This window comes from Tamandua tetradactyla, chromosome 5, assembly GCF_023851605.1.
Source record: "Tamandua tetradactyla isolate mTamTet1 chromosome 5, mTamTet1.pri, whole genome shotgun sequence".
Classification (NCBI taxonomy): Eukaryota; Metazoa; Chordata; class Mammalia; order Pilosa; family Myrmecophagidae; genus Tamandua; species Tamandua tetradactyla.
Genome location: NC_135331.1, coordinates 96,828,903 through 96,851,111, shown reverse-complemented (window position 1 = coordinate 96,851,111; position 22,209 = coordinate 96,828,903). Strand labels below are relative to the sequence as shown.

At 41.5% G+C, this 22,209-nt stretch overlaps 1 protein-coding gene across 7 annotated transcripts in view; it reads left to right on the top strand.

Annotated features, from left to right (window-relative positions):
* KIF6 (kinesin family member 6) overlaps positions 1–22,209 on the top strand; it is a 454,503-nt gene that overhangs the window by 336,557 nt on the left and 95,737 nt on the right. For all 7 annotated transcript variants that reach the window (XM_077161707.1, XM_077161705.1, XM_077161703.1 and 4 more), the window contains 2 exons: positions 5,327–5,435; positions 18,296–18,351. In XM_077161707.1, coding sequence (XP_077017822.1) covers positions 5,327–5,435; positions 18,296–18,351 — 165 coding nt within the window. The remainder of the gene's footprint in view (positions 1–5,326; positions 5,436–18,295; positions 18,352–22,209) is intronic.

Sequence of the window (22,209 nt, the reverse complement as noted above, 5' to 3'; positions counted from 1 at the left end):
CATCAATTTCCCTCTATAGCCCCTGGGACATCCTTGTCCCAGAGATTATTCCCAACAGTGCTGGGCCACTGAACCTTTCTTCCTATCCTCATTTCTCTCATGACCTTCACACTTTATGCTACACCTCAGTAGAGTATCTCTCCTCCAATTCTGTCTCAGCTCTCATCTAACTCTCATTCTTCTCCAGCTCATCAATTCATTCATTCTAGCTTCTCCTGATTCTCAAGGATGAAACTCTCTAAAAATTATGTATATGAGGATATTTTTGTATGTTTTGCCTAAGTCAAATTCACTGAGAAATTTCATTTTGTATAGAACCCTGTATCAGATATTGTACAAATATATGCTCTACTCTTCCCATTGCTTCTCATTCTTGCATGAATTCAGTGCTCTACATACTGTAAGTATTCATCACATCATTATTTTAAAGCCATTCCCTTCCCTTCAGCATCAGAAACTTCCAGTACCAAGCCACAGATGATGTGATCATCTCCCACCCTCATCTCCATCTTCCTCCCTGCCTCAGCCCCAAATGCTCGCCACTCTTCTTCTCACCCAACTCTGAGCCTTCTCATACAGTGTGTTCCAAACTTCCTCTGCCTTTGTAATCTACCTCCTCCCTCTTTTCATCATCCCCCATTGGTCCTTTGCCCCTTCCTTCTTCAGTCAGAGGCAACTGAGGCACCACATGAATAAGTACCTTTCCCAAGAAAAATATGTTTTTGGCTCTGACTGGGAAGTCATTTTCAGCATGAATAACATAACTCTCCATCATTTTACTTTTGTCAGTTTTGAGGCAATAGCTTAAGCAGCAGTAAGTTGTTTGGGAGCAGCCAGGAAAATAAGCTCTGACCCACAAGCACCAGACTAAAGGTAAAATCAGACAACAAGCCCAAAGCAGTAGCATAAACTCTCTACTTATGATATTTTTCCTTTCCATTTGGTTTCCATGGGACCACGTGTTGGGTGGCAGGGGTGGGGGGAGCAGAAAGTACTGATTTCTATTCTTTAACAAAATAGAATTTCAGGATGGGAAAAAAGAAATGGATAAGGACCATTGTATAAGAATTTTGCATGCCTAGCCTTTTCAGAAACCCAACTCCAATGCTCATTTTGAGAGTACCTTATTGACTATCATTTCTACCTCAGTCTTCTTTAAAAGGTATCAAAATCCAGAAATGGTTGAGCTTCTGGGGCTTGTAAACACTTTCCATCTAACTCACAACCTAGAATTCCTGGGGTCTTGAGCTTTAAGATTAGCTGAGTTTGACAGACTAAACAAAATTGGGAAGAAGGCAAATTTTATGTGTTATACCATCATGCCTTCCCTTTCAAGCTCAATTCCCACCCCCCCACCCCCCACCCCCCGATTCTGGCACCAGCCTAAGATGCAGGACCTGTTTAGCTAGCTGTCAACACATTCTGGAACTTTTCTTTACTAGTCCTAAAATAGTGATGTCATCAAGAGTATTTGCATTTTTATAAAATATTCTTGTGTGTGGCATTAGGATTCATTTCTAATGGTGGGCTGTTAAGCATGGAGACGTGTAGTGGGGGAAAGGTGACCACAGAGTGGACTATCTCTCCCAGTACCATAGTGGTGGGGGGAAGGAGGGAGAGCGATGGACACATGCTCCACTTCCCATATAGCATCACAATGTGCTTCACCAAAGTAAAACATTAAGCAACTGAAACACTCATTCATTCATTCTAAGGGCATCTGAGTGAGCTCATCCTGTGTGCCTGGTACCAGAAATATCGCAGTGAACAAAACTGACAAATATACCTGTCCTCTTGGAGCTTGCAAATTCTGGAAATAATCATAGAACATATTAACATATGAAACAAACTAGGCAAGTAAGAAAATTTGTGGTTCTGATTTTTCTGTAATACAATAAGCAATGTTGAATTTTTGACAATTTGGGAACCAATACCAGTACAATTTCATAAGTGAAGTGACTCTACTTTGACCAGGTCATTTTGAGCTGCCTTATCACCTGGCCTCCTCCATCAGGTTTACTTTCCCTGGAAAAACTGACTTAAGAGCATATTAGTTCCTCTAAATCTTGGACAGGGTTGATCCTCCCTGCCCTCCTCTTACATGCCTCCCTTACAGCAAGGGTAACTTCTGTTGTAATTATTTGTTCACTTTTCTTTCTCTCTTTCTAGACTTTGAACTGCTTAAAGGCAAAGTTCAAAGCTTTAATTTTCCTGCTTGTTTTTTATCTGACACATGCCTAGCATAATGCCTAGTAAATAAATACCTTCTGAGGAAATAAATAGGCAACTATCTCGTTAGCAAGGTGAGCTTTCAGTCACTCTTTTTGCTCCAATTGCTTTCTCTTTCTGCCTTCGATATTTGCTTATTGTGCTTGCCATTTGAGAAAGTACCTGTTTTCTAAATCTTCAGAGGGATAAAGAAATGGTGACTTCTCTTCAGTAAATAGAAAGTTGCTTATTAACTTTGTAAGTGGCCCCAAATTGGGGATTGGAACTGGTGTGTCAGTACAGTCCGAAAGAAGCTAGATACAGGATCTAAACAAGAAAAATGGGAACGGAGAAGAGTAAGGCTGAATTGAGAACTGAGGTCACATACTCTAGCTTCCTGTGGAGTCCTTTCCCCAGGCAGGAGCCTCAACCTGCCTCTGAGTTGTGGACCCTCAGCCTCACACTCTATGTGATAACCTACAAAGTCTCTATAGGCATCAAGACCTGTCTTTGCCTCTGCCTCAGGCATTATTGGTTACCGTGCCTTGGCTCTCTCAGCCAACTTAGTAAGCCAGCTGCCAGGATTCTAACTATAATACCAATGTTCATTTACCTGAGGTCACCGCAGTCAATGAAGTCCAATTCCAGGATACCTTCTGCATTGTAGCTGGGAGAGAACAATATCATCTTCCAAATGATAAACCCATGGTACTGCAGGGCCTCTAAGTACCTTCTAAATTGCCAAAAATATTAAATACCTCCAGTATAACTTTCCCATTATGTGCACTTTATTAGAAAATTGGTGATTCATGAATAAAATGGGCAACATTGGCTCAGTGGCAGAGTTCTTGCCTGCCTTGCCAGAGACCCGGGTTTGGTTCCCGGTGTTTGCCCATTAAAAAAAAATAATAATGACTCTGGCCCCAAATTTCTTGGCATGACTCTCCCAAAATGATCCCAAATTACCTTCCTTAACCTATCTCCTCTGGGATAGGTCCCCCACATCCTCTCTCCTTCCCCTGCCCAGGCCCCTCCTCAACTCAGGGAAGACCCAGTGGAGTTTTCAGTTTTCTGATCAGAAAAAGTGCCATGCACACTGAGGAACTTTACCATGGCCCTTTCCACCCAGCTGTCAATTCCAACTGCAGACTCTACAAAGAAAGCAGAGCCAGGAGAGAAAAGTCCATGAACACTTCTCTACTGCAGGGTTTTGAACAACCCTCCACTTCCCCACCCCACCACTCCTGGTTGGTGGAAGCCTTTTCTTCACTGTGCCTGTGGGAGGCCATTTGGGGATCCCACAGGCTGGCTCCAATGTGGTCTCCACAGAGCTCCTCTCTTCCTCAGCTCTGATCCAGAAAGACTCATTCCCTCTACCTCTGTTGTTATTTTATCATGCAGTAAAAGGCAAAAACAATTAGAATTGGGCACAGGGAGAGGGGAGGAGTACAGAATGAATCCTTTGGTTCCTGGTAGGCTCTGCTGAATGAAAAGTGCCACCTTGTTAAGTGTCTCTCCTGGACATGGATCGCATGCATCAGGACTCATCTTTCTGAGTCTCATACAAACCCATTCCCAGCCCTCCTTCCACCCCACCCCCCATTCTGGAGTGTGCAGGGCAGATGTAGAGACAGAATTGAGCCATGCCCGTTTGCTTGTGATTGGAAAAGGGTGGGGTGTCTTTGTGTGTCTCACTATTCAGACATTTTTCATGGTGCTATTTTTATCAACAGTAATCATTAAATTGGTGTCAGATGGGTTGGTCTGGTTCCTCACCCTGAGGCGGGATGAGGGGACTCACCAGGTTTTTCTCAGGCAAGAGGAGATGTGGTGTGTGGCCCATATGGATCCATCTCTGGAACCCTCGGCCTTACAGCAGACCTCTCGAGTACTGGCCCTGGTTCCTGTGACGGTAACAGCAAGGCTCGTTATCGCCTGATTCACTCATGATTGGATGCATTCAACATACATATCGAGCACCTTCTAAATGCAAGACATTAACAAGGAAGTCACCCCCCCCCCCCCGATACTATCTTAACTCTCTCAGAAACTTACGTTTCACCAGAGAAGATTGTCATGTGAACTCAGTGTCCACTGTAGAGAGTATATTACAGATGTATTTATGAGGCGGATAGTCAAGGGCAGTTTTGTTCTGCCTGGGCCTTGAGGAAAGTTTCACGGAGATGGTAACATTCAGCCAGGACTTCAAAGGTAAGTAGAGTTAACTAGATGAAAACAGGGAAAAGGCCTTCAAGGCAAAAGGAAAAGGAACCAAGGGCAAAGGCATTAAAAAAAAAAATGTGGATTCATCCAAAAGCCAGCTGGATTTAGTTCTCATAGAGATGGGGCCTTAGCTCACACCTGCACTGGTCCCTGCCCTGGGTGGTTGCAAGGAATGCTACCTGGCAATACAGAAGACTCTAGCCAGGGAGCTGCTAATAAGCACAGTGGACTCTGGGTTTCAGAATTTAAACCTTGAATAGGGCCCAGCAGTGGGGCTCAGCTTATAGTGTCAGTGTGACTAGAATGTTAACATTAGACATAAACTGTTCGCAGGTCATAAGCCTGAGAACCTAACTACCAAATAATAAGGAAAACCCCTCACCAGCCCCAGAAAAAAGGGATGCATCATTCTAAGGAGACTTAAAACTGCATTTTTTAGATTCCAAAAATTTCAGTCCAGATTACACTTCTTCTATCTCAGTGCCTGGAAACATAGGGTGAAATTTACCAAAAAACCTATCTGGGGTGTAACAGGAAAACTGGGAGCAGTGTGGCACTGAATGATGGCAGAGAGTATATTTGCAGATGTTCCCAGCAAACCAGGGCTTGACGCTCTGGTTTTCATTTCCTCCAAGCAGATATGCCAAACCCCACCTCCCACAAGTCACATGGAGGTGCAGGCGCAGCCCTGCAGGATGTGGCCATGGCTCTGGAAGGGGCTCCTCTGTGGGTCAGCGGCCAGCTGGAAGAGCCTGGGGCCACCTGTCTGGTCAGAAGCCTCTCTGCTGAGGACCTCTCAGAGCCAGCGCTGGCTTTGTGGTCTAACTAAAGTGACAATGAAATTAATAGGATCCCAATGCCGTGACTAAGGCCATTTTGCTCTGTCTCCAAATAGGGATAAGAGAGGAAATGTCATTAGGACGCCAGGAGGCTTTTGAAATCTTCAAGAGGGACCACGCTGACAGCATTACCATCGAAGACAACAAACAGATTCTGAAACAGAGGTAAGGATGATTCAGAGAGCAGCCCGTCCTCTCCGGCTTAGCCCGGCCAGCCAAGAGGAAAGTTGCCACTCTGTCCTTCCTGATCTGCCCAACCTCACTTTTAAAAGAAAGGCAGCACACTGATTCAATTTCACATTTAATTATGTTCAGCCTGGTATGAATTTCTTTCATACATTTAAGCCTTATCATCTGAATACTATTGTGTTCAGTTACTTTAGGGCAGGGTCCTTTACTGACAGCATTAACTTTATATAAAATTCTCTATATTAGGTGCATGAGTGGTTCAGTGGTAGAATGCTTGCCTTCCATGCAGGAGACCTGGGTTTGATTCCAGTATCATGCAACCAAAAAGAAAAAAAATAACAACTCATATCCATTAATTCTCATCAGCCTGCTGCACTCCTCATATATTATTGTTCCAAAGGCAAGGAAAAATCTATGCTCAAATTATATTCCTAGAACTCCAGGCCCTCCAGCTGTTTTGGAAGAAAGTCATATACTTCTTCGTCAAAGGAAGTACACATTTATCCTGTGATCCAAAGGCTTTTGTGCATTCTCCAGGCCAAAATCAGACCAGGCAGAACCATCTGCTGATTTGCTGTCAAGCAAGGCTGTGCTTGGGACCCATTTAAAAAAAAAAAACCCAGAGGTATATCATTTGTTCCAGCTAATCCATGAACTAGATAAATATCTTCAAACTGTAGCAAACAGAAAGATTACCAGATGTATGGCTCTAAAGCTCAAGAACGTTCTAGACTATGAAGTCTTACATGTCACATGTGACTCTGGATCTTAACATATAGTAAATTTTCAAAAACTGTTTATTGAATTAAATTGAGAACCAGGGTTGAGAATACTATTCTCAATAAATGGCAATTAAAGGAAGCTAAAGAAGTAGATGTGCTCTCTCAGGGAATCTTGTGTAAGTAAAACCACAGGGGAAAAAAAAGCTTTGAAGGAAAGGGAGTGAAAAAAGCCATGCTGTAGATGGAGCAGGAGCAGTGAGACAAAACGGAGAAGCAGAAGAAAGTAATATTCTGAAATTGAAAGAAAGAAACAGCTCCAAGAAGAGGCGTGTAGTCACTGGTGTCATATGCCATAAGGGTATGGGCCAGAGGCAGGTGGAAAGTGCACATAGACTTAGCAACTAAAAGGCCATTGGGAAAAAATGGTTGAAGTGAAGAAGGAAGCTAGAAGGAATGAAGGAAGCAAAGAAGGAGTTCAAAAGTTTATGATAGGGCAGTGCAACAATGGCTCAGTGGCAGAATTCTCACCTGCCATGACAGAGGCCCGGGTTTGATTCCCAGAGTCTGCCCATGCCAAAAAAAAGTTTATGATAGATGAAGCACATTTAAAAATAAAGAGAGAGAGGGCGGATGTGTGGTTCAGTAGAATGCTTGCCTTCCATGCAGGAGACCCAGGTTCAACTCCCAGACTATGCACCCCAAAAAATAAAATAAAATAAAGAAAAAGAGGTAGCTTGAGGAGGAGGGAAGTTTATTTCCAGGTGAATGAGATCATAGGTCAAAAGCAAGCCAGTGGTCAAAGAGAGAGAAAGAAACAGGGGAAAGCACAGCAAGGTCTCATGGAGATGGGTAGGTGGAGAATCAAAAGCTCAGGCACAGATTAGCCCTGGGAGGAAGCAGAGATAGGGAAAAGAATCAAATGGGGCTGACACTGACAAGTTTAGAAGTGGAGGCAGGAAATTTAAAAATGACCTCATAGATTTTCTCTGTGAAAAAGAGTTTGAGGTCAAATAAGAGCCTTGAAGATGAGAATGAAGAATTGAAACAGCTGCCCTAGGAACGGAAAGAAGGTAGACTATTAACTAATGGCTTTTACACTTTGGCGGGGGTTGGGGGGTCGGGGGGTGGTTAGAGATCATAGATGCATTAGGAATCCAGTGAAGGGTATGGGCATGTTGCCAGGAACAGCCATGATGGAGAGCAATCTAGCCCTTCTTAGACAAAAGAAGTATAGTCATCCCCTGGGACCCAGCAGTTCCACCTCTGGGTGTGTTCTTAAGAAATTCTCACTTGGGTTTATAGGGGGCATATATGGAGATGTTCATGGCAGCACTGTTTGTGACCAGGGAGGGCTGGAAACATTCTGAGTGTCCATCACTGGGAAAATAGGTAAAATGTCGGGGATATTCTCCATGGAGTGGAATGTTGCAAATAGGCACAATGGATTAGATGTGCATGTACCCAAAAGATGGACTTTGAAAGCATTACGCTGAGTAAGAAAAGTAAGAAACACATAATTTATTTAAATTATAAAAACAAAACTATCAAACTTTTTAAGAACATATCCAAAGAAAAAGATATGTTTTAACACATTAGAATGGTTACCTATGTGGGGAAGAGGAACAGGAGCAGGACATGGGGATAAAAAGGAATGAATAAATGAATGAAATAAGGGGGTGGGAGAAAATACAATGAATGTAGTGACAGCTGAAACTCTCCCTAGAAAAATGGACATATTTACATCAGCACAAATTTTTGCATACAAATCCAGGAGTTTCACAAACTTTCTAATCCTCATCCATGTTGTTAGCCATGTATTTTTAATATAGTCATTAGAACTAGACTGTCTGAAGATGAGCATGTCAAGCTAGACAACAGTTGTCTCATCTAATTAAGGCTTGCAGAGAACCCTCAGTTGTGTCCTTATCTGAGGCTTCTTAACTTAAATCAGTGGTTCATAACCTTGACTTCATATTGAATTTACCCATGTAACTTTTAACGACTACCAAAGCCCAGAACTCACTCCCCAGAAATTCTAATTTAATTGATTTGACGTGGGGCCCAAGCATTCGTTCTTTTTTTTTTAAAACACAGATTCTAACATGCAGCCAGGATTGAGAACCACTGGCTGATATCTAGAGACTTTCAGATCCACAACCTCTGGAGAAGGGTTCTCCAAAATCAGTAGGTTAAAAAAAAAAACAGTTGATTTTTTTGTACACTCAGGTTTTAAGAATCACTGTCTTAGGAAGAGTAAGAAACTTCATCTTTCTTATTCTAGAATTGGCAAGCTTCCTCGTTCTGGTTTGTACCCTTGAGTTTAGGCCTTTTTCCAACAGGGTGTGGGGGAGTGGGGGGCGGTGAGGATGTGGTCTTCCCATGCCTTCTAATATAGAGCTCACTTAACTCGACTACAGTAGAGTTCTGACAACCCATGTACAAATGTTCTTTTGGGTTAAAATATATCTAAATTGTACCGGATAGGTTGGCGATACCGGTGATCACATTTTCCTGGTGGCCATAGTGGAAGAGAATTAATAGAACTCCTATAATGTTTTCCTTTGAAAAGAGGTTTTCTCAGCAGTAAATTAGTCTTTTTTAATCAAATGAAAAGTCAGGAGACAAGCCCATATTTTAGTTAAGTTTCTACATCTGTTTAATATTACTGCAATACCGGTCAATAAAGGAATATTTGAGACTGGTGGGTGTAACCTAAAACTTACCTCGTTCTCAGGATTGGAGCTTTGTTTACCTTCTGGAAATTATCCAGTTATTAAATGTTACATGCTCATAACTGCTTAAAGCAGGAGACTAAGAGAAAATGCTTTTGTGTGAAAGCAAATAACTCTGCAAACCAGTGCTCCAACAGCAGATATCAACATGAAAATCCCATAAAACTCCACTCCTAGGTGTATTGCCAGAAGAGTTGAAAACAGGGACTTGAACAGGTATGGTTGTGTAAATATTCACAACAGCGTTGTTCACACTAGCCAAAAGGTAGAAAGAACCCAGTGTCCATCAACAGATGAACAAATGAAACAGGGTATATACATTGAGATACTATTCGGTCGTAAAAAGGAAGGAAGTTCTGATACATGCGGCAACATGAATGAGCCTAAAAACATCAGGTTGAATAAAATAAGCCACACACAAAAGGACAAATACTGAATGATTTCATTTATATGCAATACCTAGAGTATGCACATTTATAGAGACAGAAAGTAGATTACAGGCTAACAGGGGAAAAGGGAGGGACTAGAGAGGAGGGATCAAGTAGGAGGGGAGGATGGAGAGTTAGCACTCAGTGGGTACAGGGTTTCTGTTTGGGAAAAGATTCTGGTAATGGACAATGGCAATGGTGACACAACATTGTGAATAGAACTAATACCACTGAATTGTAACTTGAAAGTGGCTAAAATGGGAAACTTATATGTGTGCTACCACACGAAAACTAAAAAATAAAATTAAAAAGGAAGAAGGTAGCCCCACAGATACTCTCAGGGTGACGTCTATGCAGCCCTTATTTTAGGAAGTGTTCTTCCAGTAACCCTGATCCCTTCCACGTGTCTGAACACATTCCCTGTAGTGACCTGAAGCAGCTGTGGGACTGTTAGCTGGTTGTGGGAATACCGCCATGGACCAGAGGGTTCTACTCAGGTTGGCATTAAATTACTGTCTCCTAATTCTACCTTCAATCTAATCTTTCTAATAACCCTCAGCAACCAGGACCCACTGGCCTGGCATCTCATTTTATTCCCCTCTTCTCACATCAAACAACTCTGCCATCTGAAAGTTCTGGCGTTGTGACATTATTTTGGCAAAGTACCAGTAAAGAGGGGCTCAGTCCTTGCCACCATGCCATCAGCCTTGGGCAGGTTCAGCATCTCTAGCCCACAGCAACTGGATTCTCACACCAAATGTAGAAGTAACAGTGATGCAGGACCCCTTCCTCTTCCCAGAGGTCCCCAGAGCACAAGAATTGATTCAAAGTTGCAGACGGGAAGGAAATCAATGGCTCATGCTTTCCATGTTCCTTAATAGAGTGGGTTTTCTTTCCCTTTCTGCCCATACCCTTTGCTCTCCTCCCAGAGTCTCTAGCATTTCTGAACTCTGGTCCCTCGTCTGGGAGTAGTTGTGCTGGCAGGCTGTAACAACAGAAACAAGATGTTTGCACGTTATTGGGATGTTTGCCCTTCTCTGAACTAGAGCATGTGAGCTGATTCTTAAACCGAGTTTTTCAATAGAGGACAATTGCAATTCACAATCACTGCATTTTTCAGGCATGACTCATCCTCATGGTATATAATAATATGAAAAGAGGCTGGAAACCCCCTGCTTGGAAAAAACCAGTGCCCTAGCACTGCACGGCTGACTTTCTTTTGTGGCAGATCTTTCATACAAGCTGAATCCCTCAATTAAAGTGGCCTATTAAATAACAAAAGAGGAAATAAACCACGATTGGTAATGAAGGCATTGAGAAAGTGAGCTAAACCAAGAAAAGTACCCCTTCACTCAGTTGGATCTTCAGACATAGAATAGAACAGCAATCTTAACCCATCAAGAAAAAATAGACCGTGGGTGGAGAGAAATCTCTCGTGGCACCGTATGGAAATAATGTCCATGACAAATAAGAGTTCCCTGATTCCTATCAGACTTCAGTTTTGACTTTCATTATTTTTCTATCTGTTTTTGTATTTACACCTTGTCTTCTGAATTAGAATCTTAAACTTTGAGAGAAAAGATAAGATTCAAATTATCTCAGCCTCCAAACAGGGTTTAAACAGTGCTGGCCACTTTTTTTGCTAAAGAATAACAATTTGAAATTGACTTTTCCAAGAAAACTCCTTGAGAATATTTGTAGTTTCTCAAAAGTAGGAGAATGTAGACAGCTGGCTTCTTGAAAGTCAGGAAAGGAACTGCTGGGGAGGAGATGAATGAGGAAGAAGGGATGAAATAAAAGGAATATTGGTATTTCTTTTTACTTTTAAAAAGTTTTATTTCATATGAAATTTAAACACTTCTTCGGTATTTTACAGTTTTAGTTCATTTTGGGTAAACGCATCCACTATATTGAAGAAATGTTTGGTTTATATGCTGCATATCTAATAATGAATCTTAACATTGACTCTTTTTTCTCCTTTTTGTTCCTTTATTAGAGAAATTGTGGTTTTACAGAACAAGAATATATAAATGTATAAAATACAAGATTCCACATATTACCCTATTATAAACATCCAGCATTGGTGTGATAGTATTTGTTACAATTGATGAAAGCACATTTTATAATTGTACTATTAACTATAGTTCATGATTTAATTTAGGGTTCATTGTTTGTGTTGTGCAGTTCCATGGATTTTTATTTATTTATTTATTTATTTATTTATTTATTCTAGTACCATGTATAAAGCCTAACATTTTCCCTTTTAACCACATTCAGTGCTGTGAATTATGTTCACATTGTGGTACCATCCTCACCGTCTATTACTAAAATACTTCTATCATTCCAAATAGAAACTGTACATTTTAAGCCATAGCTCCCCATTTTCTTCCCTCACCCTATCCCCTGGTAGCCTATACTCTAGATTCTGACTCTATAAGTTTGCTTATTCTAATTATTTCATCTCAGTAAGATCATATAATGCTTGTCATTTTGTGTCTGGCTTATTTCACTCAACATAATGGCTTCAAGGTTCATCCAAGTTGTTCTCATGTATCAGGACTTCCTTCCGTTTTACAGGTGAAAATATCCTATTGTATATAGTAGTACTTTTTTTTAATCCATTAGTCAGTTAATGGGCATTTGAGTTGCTTCCCTCTTTTGGCAACTGAGAATAAGGCCACTATGAATACCAGTGTACAAATATCTGTTCATGCCCCTGCTTTCAATGCTTTGGGGTATATACTTAGAGGTGGGATTGTCGAGACATATAGTAACTCTATACTTAACTTTCTGAGGAACTACCAAACTGTCTTCCACAGTGGCAGCAACATTTTACCTTCCCACTAGCAATGAATGAGTGTTACTATTTCTCTATGTTCTTTTCAACACTTGTGATTTTCCATTTTTTTAAAATAGTAGCCCTTCTAGTAGGTATGAAATGGTATTTCATTGTGGTTTTGATTCATGTTTCCCTAATGGCTAATCACGTTGAGCATTTTTTCATGTGCTTTTGGCTATTTGTATATCTTCTTTGGAGAAATGTCTATTCAAGTCTTTTGTCCATTTTTTAAATTGGATTGTTTGTCTTGTTAAGTTGAAATATTTCTTTATATATGCTGGATATTAAACCCTTTTTGGATATGTAGTCTCTGGATATATCCTCTCATTTGTGTAGGTCATCATCTTTACTTTCATAAAAAAGTCCTTTGCACAAAAGCTTTTAATTTTTATGCGGTCCCAGTTATCTATTTTCTCTTTTATTAGCTTGTGCTTTGGATAAAAAGTCTAAGAAACCATTGCCTAATGCAAGGGTTCTGAAGATATTTCCTTACATTTCTCTCTAGGAGTTTTATAGTTCTGGCTCTTTTATTTAAGTCTTTCGTCCATTATGCATTGATTTTTGTACAAGGTGTGAATAGAGGTCCATCTTCACTCTTTTGCAAATGGATATCCAGTTTTCCCAGCACCATTTGTTGAAGAGAATATTCTTTCCATTGAGTGGTACTTACCCTCTTCTCCATTGGCCATAAATGTGAGAATTGATTTCTGAGCGCTCAACTCAATTCCATTGGTCTATGTATCTATCTTTGTGACAGTGCCTTGCTGTTTTTTTTTTTAACATGGGCAGGCACCAGGAATCGAACCCAGGTCCTCTGGCATGGCAGGCAAGCATTCTTGCCTGCTGAGCCACTGTGGCCCACCCATACCTTGTTATTTTGATTACTGTGGCTTTGTAATAAGTTCTAAGATAAGGAGTTTTTTTTTTTAAGTCAGAGAAATGAGAGGTGGATTTTCATCATAACCAAACAGAAGTAGCCAACGTACAGGTCCAGTATTCTGTCTTCCTCTCTGATGGGAAAGAGTATTGGATACTCACTCTGTGAAAAATCAAAATAAGTTAGTTGCTCTAGACAAGAGGACTAGGAAAGATGTCATAGGACCTCCTTAGCCTCTTAAGGACATATTTAACCACTGGCCTCACGAAGGCCTCCTAACTGACATGATAGGGAATACAAGTGCAGAGGCTCTTGTAGGAACTGAGTGGCTGTGAACATTAGCTCTTTTCCTGGGCTTGCAGATTAAAATCAGCCAGACCGATGGTCCCTAGCAAATTGTCTGTACTTCTAACTACCCTGGGGCAGAGCCAGGCATTTCCTCAGCTGCTCCCCCAGTGATGACTGAAGTTTGCCTGCCACACACTGAAGGGAGGATGGTATTCTCCCAGAAGCTCGTCTTTGAAGTTATATGAAATTCTGCCTTCATCCTTTGATTCCAGCTGAAGATGAGGAACTTGGCAACTGTCTTGAATATTTCTGACCACTGATTGCTTCCAACCTTTTGATTTGATGGGAGGATGGCACTGGTGCATTATTGTCTCCCATTACTGCTTCTAACATGCAGTCCCACCTCAATTCATTGCATCCCCATTGGGTTCCTGCACTGCCAGGTAGTGGTCATAATTCTCACACACAAAGCACATTCCCATGTAATTTCCACGTTGACCCAACTGTGAAAGATGTTTGCATGTTATTGGGATGTTTGCCCTTCTCTGAACTAGAGATGTGAAAGGTATTTCATCCTAATCTTAGAAATGAGAAATCTGAGATCCAGTTGCTAAGTGGCAGAGCATGGATTTAAATCCAGGTCTTCTGACTCCCAGTCCAGGGCTCTTCCCGTTGCACACGTTGCCTTTGACCATGCTCGTTCATTTGTTTATCTCCTTCTAGTCTGAAAATATTTATGGAATGCTTACTATGTGCTAGCCCCTGTTTTAAGTTCCAGGAATATAAGTGAGCTGAACAGACATGGTGACTGTCCTTGTGGAGCTTATGATTTTGAAAGGAAAACAAACAAGTAAATAAGCAGTTACAATATATAGTGGTATCTGTACCAATAATGACAGAAGTGCTGGTGCTGTGGAGACATGTGGGAGTGAAATCCATTACAGACTCACAGGTTGTAGAAAGTTAACCAGAGGAAGAGACATCTCAATTGAAATTGAGAAGTTAGGTAGGATCAGCCAGAAGAAGAGAGAGGTTTCAAGCAAAGGGCACAAGTCAGAGGGAGAGAGAGAAAGTCTGTGAGATTTGATGGAACTGAAAGTGACTCAGGCCATCGTGGAAGAAGCCAGTGGGTGGAGGGGCAGGCAGGAATGAGGGTAAGGATGGGAGACAAGAAGCTGGAGAAGTGAGCAGGAACCAGAGCATCAACAGTCTCGTCAACCATGTTAAGGACTCAGACTTGGTCCTGAGGTCACTGTAGAGCCCCTGAAGAGTTTTAAACAAGGGGGTAACATAATCAGATTTTCCTTTAAGGAGGATCGCTCCAGCTGAAATGTGGGAAATAGCCTGAAGGAATGTAATGTGAATACAGGAAGACAAAGTAAGCAGCTATTGAAGTAATCTGGAAGAGGAAGGATAGTGGTTATGTCCCAGGGAGCTAGAATAGGAGTGAAGCCAAGTGGAATAATATGATGGGGACTGAGGATGTAGAATGGGCAAAACTCCAGGAATGAACCAAGGGGCTAAAGGAGAAGCAGCGTGAAGGATGGATTTCCAGTGTTCGTGTACTGGCATGCGTACATGGGTAAGTGACAGGGCCATGTGATGAAAGGAGCAAAGACAGGAGAACGAGAGGATGCTCTGCAGGTAAGGTGATGGGTTTCACTTTGGATACAATGAATGGCATCCAATAAGCATTTGTATATGTGGGTCAGGAAATAAGGCAGCTGAGATGGAGACTTGGGAGGTGTCAATAGAAATAGCATGTGAAGATACTGGCATGAATGGTTGCTTAGGACAGGAGGTAACCTGAGGAGAGGGCCTTAGGTAATACCAGGACAAAGCCCTGAGCATTACCAATGCAGAAACAGGCTACAGAAGGAAGCCTGAGAAGGAGCAACCACACAGAGAAGGAAAAAATAGGAGAGATAGGTGGCATGGAAATCAGTGAAAGGAAGTGCTTTCCCAGTGTCTGACATAGTGCCTGGTATGCAGTGGGCACCATTGGATAGGTGAAACTGGGGGAGAGCCAGAGCACTGCATTCCTTCTCCCTTCTAAGCCTAGGCCTTGCCCCAAGGTAGAGATTTTTCTGCCAAGTGGACAAAGCAGCATGCCTGCATACACTCCAGAATTGCACCCAGGATACTGCCCTTCCCAAAATCAGCCATGCATATAGTGACTTCCTAATGCTTTGGACTAATAAAGAGAACTTTGGTGGCTCATAGGTAGTCCTGGCTAAGGCACAGAGCCTTCTCTCTGCCCTGCACAAAATGCCTCCTCACAGTGAGTGGCAGTTTAGGATATTGAATACGGGTGCAACTTGTCCTAGGGAAAGCAAGCACAAATTCAACCACCTGTAGAAGATGAAGAGTCAGGAAGCCCCCTTTGCAAAGTTCAGGTCAGCAGAACTTAGGAAGGGAAGAGCGTGGGGAATGAAGGGCACAGCCTGGGAGGTATGAGGAAGATGCAGGCAGGCAAGGGAGAACGTGGCACTGCTGGTTCTCTTTTTTAGCCTCCTCTTTTTCCCTCTCATCTCTCCAGCCTTTTTTTATAGCTTCATTTCCTGTCTTCTCAACCTCAGGCCTGGGCTTTTCCCTGTCAAGAGTTTGTCCTGACAACCAGGGATCAGGAACACATGTGGGTGGGGTGGTCTGGAATGATGAAAGCTTGAAGAGTGAAGGGAGAATGCTCTAGGAAGATGGGACAGCCCTCAGACCACACCTCTGCAGTGGGAGAGCTCTTTTTAGCTCTGTGCTGAGCTGCAGAGTAGACTGGAACAACTTGCGGCTTCCCCTACACTTTCTGTGATCTCTGGAACTGGGGGTCTTTTTGGAGAAGATTGACCACAGCAGTCATGGCTCCTTCCATCGAGTCCCCAGGAAACATCTGGGTGCCACCAGGGCTGGGGTTCTATATCCCAGGCCTGTCAGGGCTTCTCTGGGGAGCACTACAATGGAAATTGCCTCTTCTGCCTATAGTATCTTCTCTTTTCTATCTTTACTTTTCTTCACTCCAGCATGAATTTCAGCAGTTTTGCATCCTTGGCTTTGTATTTTTCTTATTCCTGAGATCATAAAGCTTACAGAATGCTACAGAAAAGGCAATAAGAGGTAGCTATTCACTGAGCAATCAGTGACCAGCAAATCCCATTAAATCCTATGTACTGGGGACAACAGTGTTCAAAGCAGCCTTGACCCCTCCCTTTGCAGGTCTTGGGGTAGGAAGATAGTTGGCTTCTGAATGGCCTGAATGAGGCCTCACCAATGTGAGCCCACAAAGCCCAACAGAGTGACCTACATATCAGAGGAATGCTTGTTGAACTGAATTAAACTTGAATTGCATCAAGTAGAATTACACTTTTCTCCTGGAAGGTGACAAACTCTAGCTGAGGGGAGGGAACACACATTCTACTATGAGCCTGTATACCCTTAATAATGACCCAGGGGTGTGGTCCCAAGAAACTTTGCACCGAGAGAAAGTTTAGTCCCCTCCTCCTGGAAACCCTGTCTGTAGTTACAGGCCAAGCAGACAGATTTTGGAAGGCTCAAGTAGCAGTGACATAATCCACACTTCTCCTCTGTCAAGTACAGAGCAGCTGCAGCCCTCTGGCCTTGCTTTTGTTGTTCCTTGGCCTGGAACGTCTCCTCTCCCCATGTCATCCAACAAAACCCCACATATTCCAAGTACTTATGGGTGAAACAATGTGATGTTTGGGGTTTGTGGGGATCTAGCAGGTTTGAGAGGATGAGGAGATAGTAAAGACAGGGTGATAGTTGAAATAATATTGACCGAGCCTTGGCAATTACTAAAATATGATGATGGGTATATGGGGGTTTGTTCTTCTCTTCTATTTTGTGTACATTTAAAATTTTCCACAATAAAAAATTTCCTAGAGCTCCTCTGCATCCTTAAAACCCCACTGAAGTCCCACCTTGTCCATGAAGCTTTGCCAACTGGCCCCCACTCACTGATAAGCCCCTCTGTAATCAGAATCTAATGGCACAACTAGTGTTATCCAAGGTAGAAAATTCACTGACTATATCCCTATGTTATGTATTCTTAGGGGCCTTCAATTGCCTTTTTAATTTCATAGCAGAAAGGAGAGGAAGGGAAAGAAACTAACATGTCTTAAAGATCATAGTGTACAGGGACTGAACTACATGTTTCTCATATTTACAGCTTACACCACTTCTCTGGCACATGGTTGAGCTCATAGTGGGTGTCTCATAAATATTTATTGAAAATATAGAGGAATAATTAAGTAAATGTTAATTACTTAATTACAGATATCTCATGGACTAGTATACAGTCATTAAAAATAGTGGAGAAGAATTATTTATGACATAGAAAAGAATTTATGTTATAATATTAAGTGGGAAAAACCAAGGCACAAATCATTTGCATAGTATGGTCTCAACTCCATAGTATATAACTAGCTAGAAAAACACTGGACACACACACACACACATATAACTTATTTCTGGGTAGCAGATTATCCTACTCCTCTTTTGTAGGGCAAAAGTAGTCAGGGGCAAAATGTAAATGAATGGGTATGACCACATACCAATAAAACTTTATTTACAGAAACAGGCAGTAGCTAGATTTGATCCATGGGCTGCATAGTTTGCTAACCCTTGATATATAACTTTATAACAAAAAGTTTTTATTTAAATATCCTTTGACTATAACTATAAAATCTTGACACTATGATTAACCAATCACAGTACTGAAGCCTACAACCATGCTTTATTCTAGTATCCTTACATCAAAAACAACAGAAAACTCATAAATTAGAGAATATGAGAATGATGATTCTGTGTTGAATACAGGCATAAGAGTGAAATTTAACAGTACCAGTAATTAATACTTATTTTATCTCTATTTTTAAAAAAATAAACAAGAATTGAGGATGAACAGAAAAAGTTAAACAGTTATTCCTTTATTCCCCATAGATTCTCTGAAGCAAAGGCCCTGGGAGAAAGAATAAATGAAGCAAGGAGTAAAATTGGTAAGCAGATGATATTCTGTGAGCTGCTGTTACAGACCATTTTTTTGGTGAAAATCAGGCCATGATGTGCCTCCAAATGGCCATGAAGCTTAGTTTCAAGAAAGCCCCTGCCAAGGAGGCCGCTTTGAGGGAGACTTTCCTTGGAAGTTTGTCATCTCTCTCTCTATCCATCAGGAAAAGCACTTTATTTTGTCTAGGACTTGTAATTTTCTTCCTCCATATCACCATGCAGGCCTGAGCACAGAGAAAGTTTTGCTTTTCTCATGTTTTTCAACAGTAGCTCAACTAGTCATAACCAGATGATTACAGTGACATTTCATATTTTCAGGTGCTGTGGGACACTTTTACACCCCCCAAAGTTTATACTTAACATTTTTGGCCCAAGTGTGCATTTTTCAGAACCAGTCAGTAAGCCAGTTGGGAGTGAGAAATAAGTGAGGCACCGTGCCATCCCAGGGCCCAGGCTGCCAAGCAGGGCCTCCCTGCTTGGGCACACATACCTGAAAAGGTGAGGTTAAGGCATGAAGCACACTCAGTAGAAGTATGCCTCATCCGTTTTTCAAAACAAAAGTCAAATGTTTCTTTCATCCCAAGCTAAAAGATCCAACGGGGACCCACTTCCCAGGCTAGGGGACAGCTTTGCAGGATCCCTCTTGTCCTCACCTCTGCACTCAGGAAGGCAGCTGTTACCCCTCACAGTGTCTCCCCGGTCCCAGCTGTCCCTGTCCCCATCGCCCCAGAAGGAAAGAAAGGACAGAAGCCACTATGAGTGTCCCCTTTGGCTTTTCCTACAGAATATGGAAAATCACAATCACCACAGGTTGTGTCAATCTAGGAAACAAGAGCCCCACATTCTCCTGTGGCCTGGGCAGGAAGGGCTGAGGCAGCAATGGCCCCTAACCAATGCCTAGCAGCCAGCCGGGATTCTCTGCGCCTCAGAGGTTTTTATCCTAAGGTCCAAGATTTCAGATAGGGTGCTAGTGCATCTTTATTTTCACTAATTAAGTGAAATTTAGCATTGCCTTTCACAATGAATATAGACAGCAGATTACATAGAATTAGCAGCACCTGTCACTAGTGGAAATCAGACACTTTCATTTCACATCATACTCTGGCAGACATTGTAAAATATCTTTTATGCTCATCAGTACTTCAAAATTATAGTAGTTATTAGACTTGCCATTAGATCTTTTTAAAGCATTTTTATAAAAACATAGATATTTCTATATTATGAAAAGTTTTACAATTTTGATAACTATTTCAATATAATTTGTTTCTTAAAAGTCCTATGTATTTTACTTATGCATCTAAAATATTATTCTGAGGTGGGGGGAGGGGTGTTGCTCATCAGACCGTCATAAGGCACCCTGAAACAAGAATAACAAAAAAAAAAGGGTTAAAACCCTTTTCCCTTTTCTTGGCCTGGATTCCCAAACTACCAAAGCTGTATGAAAAAAAAAATTAGTTAAGGATATGTGCGTTTTTCCAAGGAAAAATATCCATAGCATATCTGATTCTCGAAAGGATCAGTGACTCAAACCAATATGGAAGTTGATTCTAGACTGATGCCCCACCAACAGTGCCAAGACCTCAGGCAGGAAAGCATTCCCCTGCTGAGGAGCAGCCACATCCCAGAAAGGAGGGCAGTGCTGGACTACCTGCCCTGGGTCACATGGCAGGTAGGAGTGGCCAGGAAGGAAGGGATCCAGGTTTCTATGGATCCCTGTTGTGGATCCAATCCTGTATCCCACAAAAGACATGTTCAACTCTTAACCCACGTTCTTGTGGATGTGAACCCATTTATAAATAGGACCTTTGAAGAGGCTATTATTAGTTAAGGTATGGATTCATTTGTGTATAGGATCTTCAAATAGCCTCTGTGGATGAGGCCAAGTTGAAACAGCGCAGGCTTCAATCCATAGGGCTGGAGTTCTTAAAAGCAAAGGAAATTCAGATGCAACAAACAGAAGTCCCTGGAAAGCAGAGGAGCATACAAAATGAGAGGGATATTGTCATGTGGCCAAGGACAGCTGGAGCACTAGAGACTCAGAGAGAAAGCAAGCCCTGCCAGGACCTTGATGTTGGACTTCTAGTCTCCAATCATTAGACAATACATTCTCGTTGTTTAAGCCAACCTACTTTGTGGTCTTTGTCATAGCAGATGGCCAACTAAGACAGTCCAGGGCTGTTTTGTTAGTGCTTGTCTAACTTCAAGGGACCCAATGATCTGTTGTCATCCCTAGGGGGCAAAAGAAGGAAAGTTACAAACCACTCTTCCTAAAAAGTAATATAAAGTTTGGATCTTTGAAAAATATCTAACTCTGTAAACCAAAATAAAGCTGTTCCAACACTAATGAAATAGACTAATGATAGGAGACAGTGATTGCCTATATTATTATACTTAGCTTTTTACTGTTTGGTTATTATAATTATATATTATATTGTATATTTATATATTAGCTTTTCACTCTAAGTGTGTTTGGTTATTATAATCATAGATTGTATTTTATAATTATTTAATATAATTATATATAATAATTATGAACTCTTCATAGTTTTAGTGAGATGACCTATGTTGATGGATCCAGTTTACTTCATTCTCAAAATTAGGCAAGGCAGAGGCTGCTGTACAGCTGTGCAGGCTATGCCCTGCCCAGAGAGCACATCTGTTTGTAATAAACACACAGAGTCCAGATATGCTAGCAGAAGCCCTAGACAAGTAAACCTTTGTTTATTTTGTTTATACCATGTAATAACAAGTAGAGTTATTAAACTGACTAGTTCAGTGGTGCTAATACAGCCAATGTAATTCCTACTTCACTTTATGCAAATAGCACAGTAAGACCTAACCTCTGGCCACCGTATTTCAAGTTGTGTCCTTGATACAAGGGGCCCAGGGACTGGACAGCTGAGACTGCAGGCCCATTACTGAGCAAGCCCCTTGCAGTGCTTGCCCACAGGATTCACTACTGCACCTCAGACACAAGGTTCATATTAAGGAAATATAAAGTGGAATTTGTTTGTATATTTAAAATCTGCAAGGCCACCCTGGAAGAAAACTGGTTCAAGGGATTTATGACATTACTGAGTATATTTTTCCTATGGAGAAATTAAATCAAGTGCAATTTGCAGTGTCCAAGAAGTCCTTTAGTGAATCTAAGAGTCAGGAGGTGGGAGCATGGCACCAGTGCACCATGGTATGTGTGGGGTGGTGACTCAGCTATGTTCCGAAACGGCTACATCCTGTGTCTGGGCCCTGAGGCGGGAGGCACATATGAAACTGGGCCTGCAGAGAGGAAACAAAAGCTGTTTGGGTTAACTATGTAAAAATTTACTCCAAATCATTTAGCCCACAAATTTAAAGTTCAGGTTATCACTGTCTTCAGCTATTTTGGTTTTTCTCTGACATTATGATCTTCAGCAGCCTCTTGAGTTTTATTCTCAAAAATCCTTAAGAGGTATTGATTCAGGAGTGACCACATAATATTAATTTTTTCATGGGGTAATCAGACAATCAAAACTTCCATATTATTTCCTTTTCTTATAACACGTTAATTCAAACTAGATAGATAAACTCTTGCCACAAACTCTGTTTTGTCCTTTTCTATACACCATTGTTCTAGTTTGCTAGCTGCCAGAATGCAATATGCCAGAAATAGAGTGACTTTTAAAAGGAGAATTTAATAAATTGGTAGTTTACAGTTCTAAGGCCAAGAAGATGTCCCAATTAAAACAAGTCTATAGAAATGTCCAATCTAAGGCATCCAGGGAAAGATACCTTGGTTCAAGAAGGCTGATGAAGTTCAGGGTTTCTCTCTCAAGTCAGAAGGCACATGGCAAGCATGGTCAGGGTTTCTC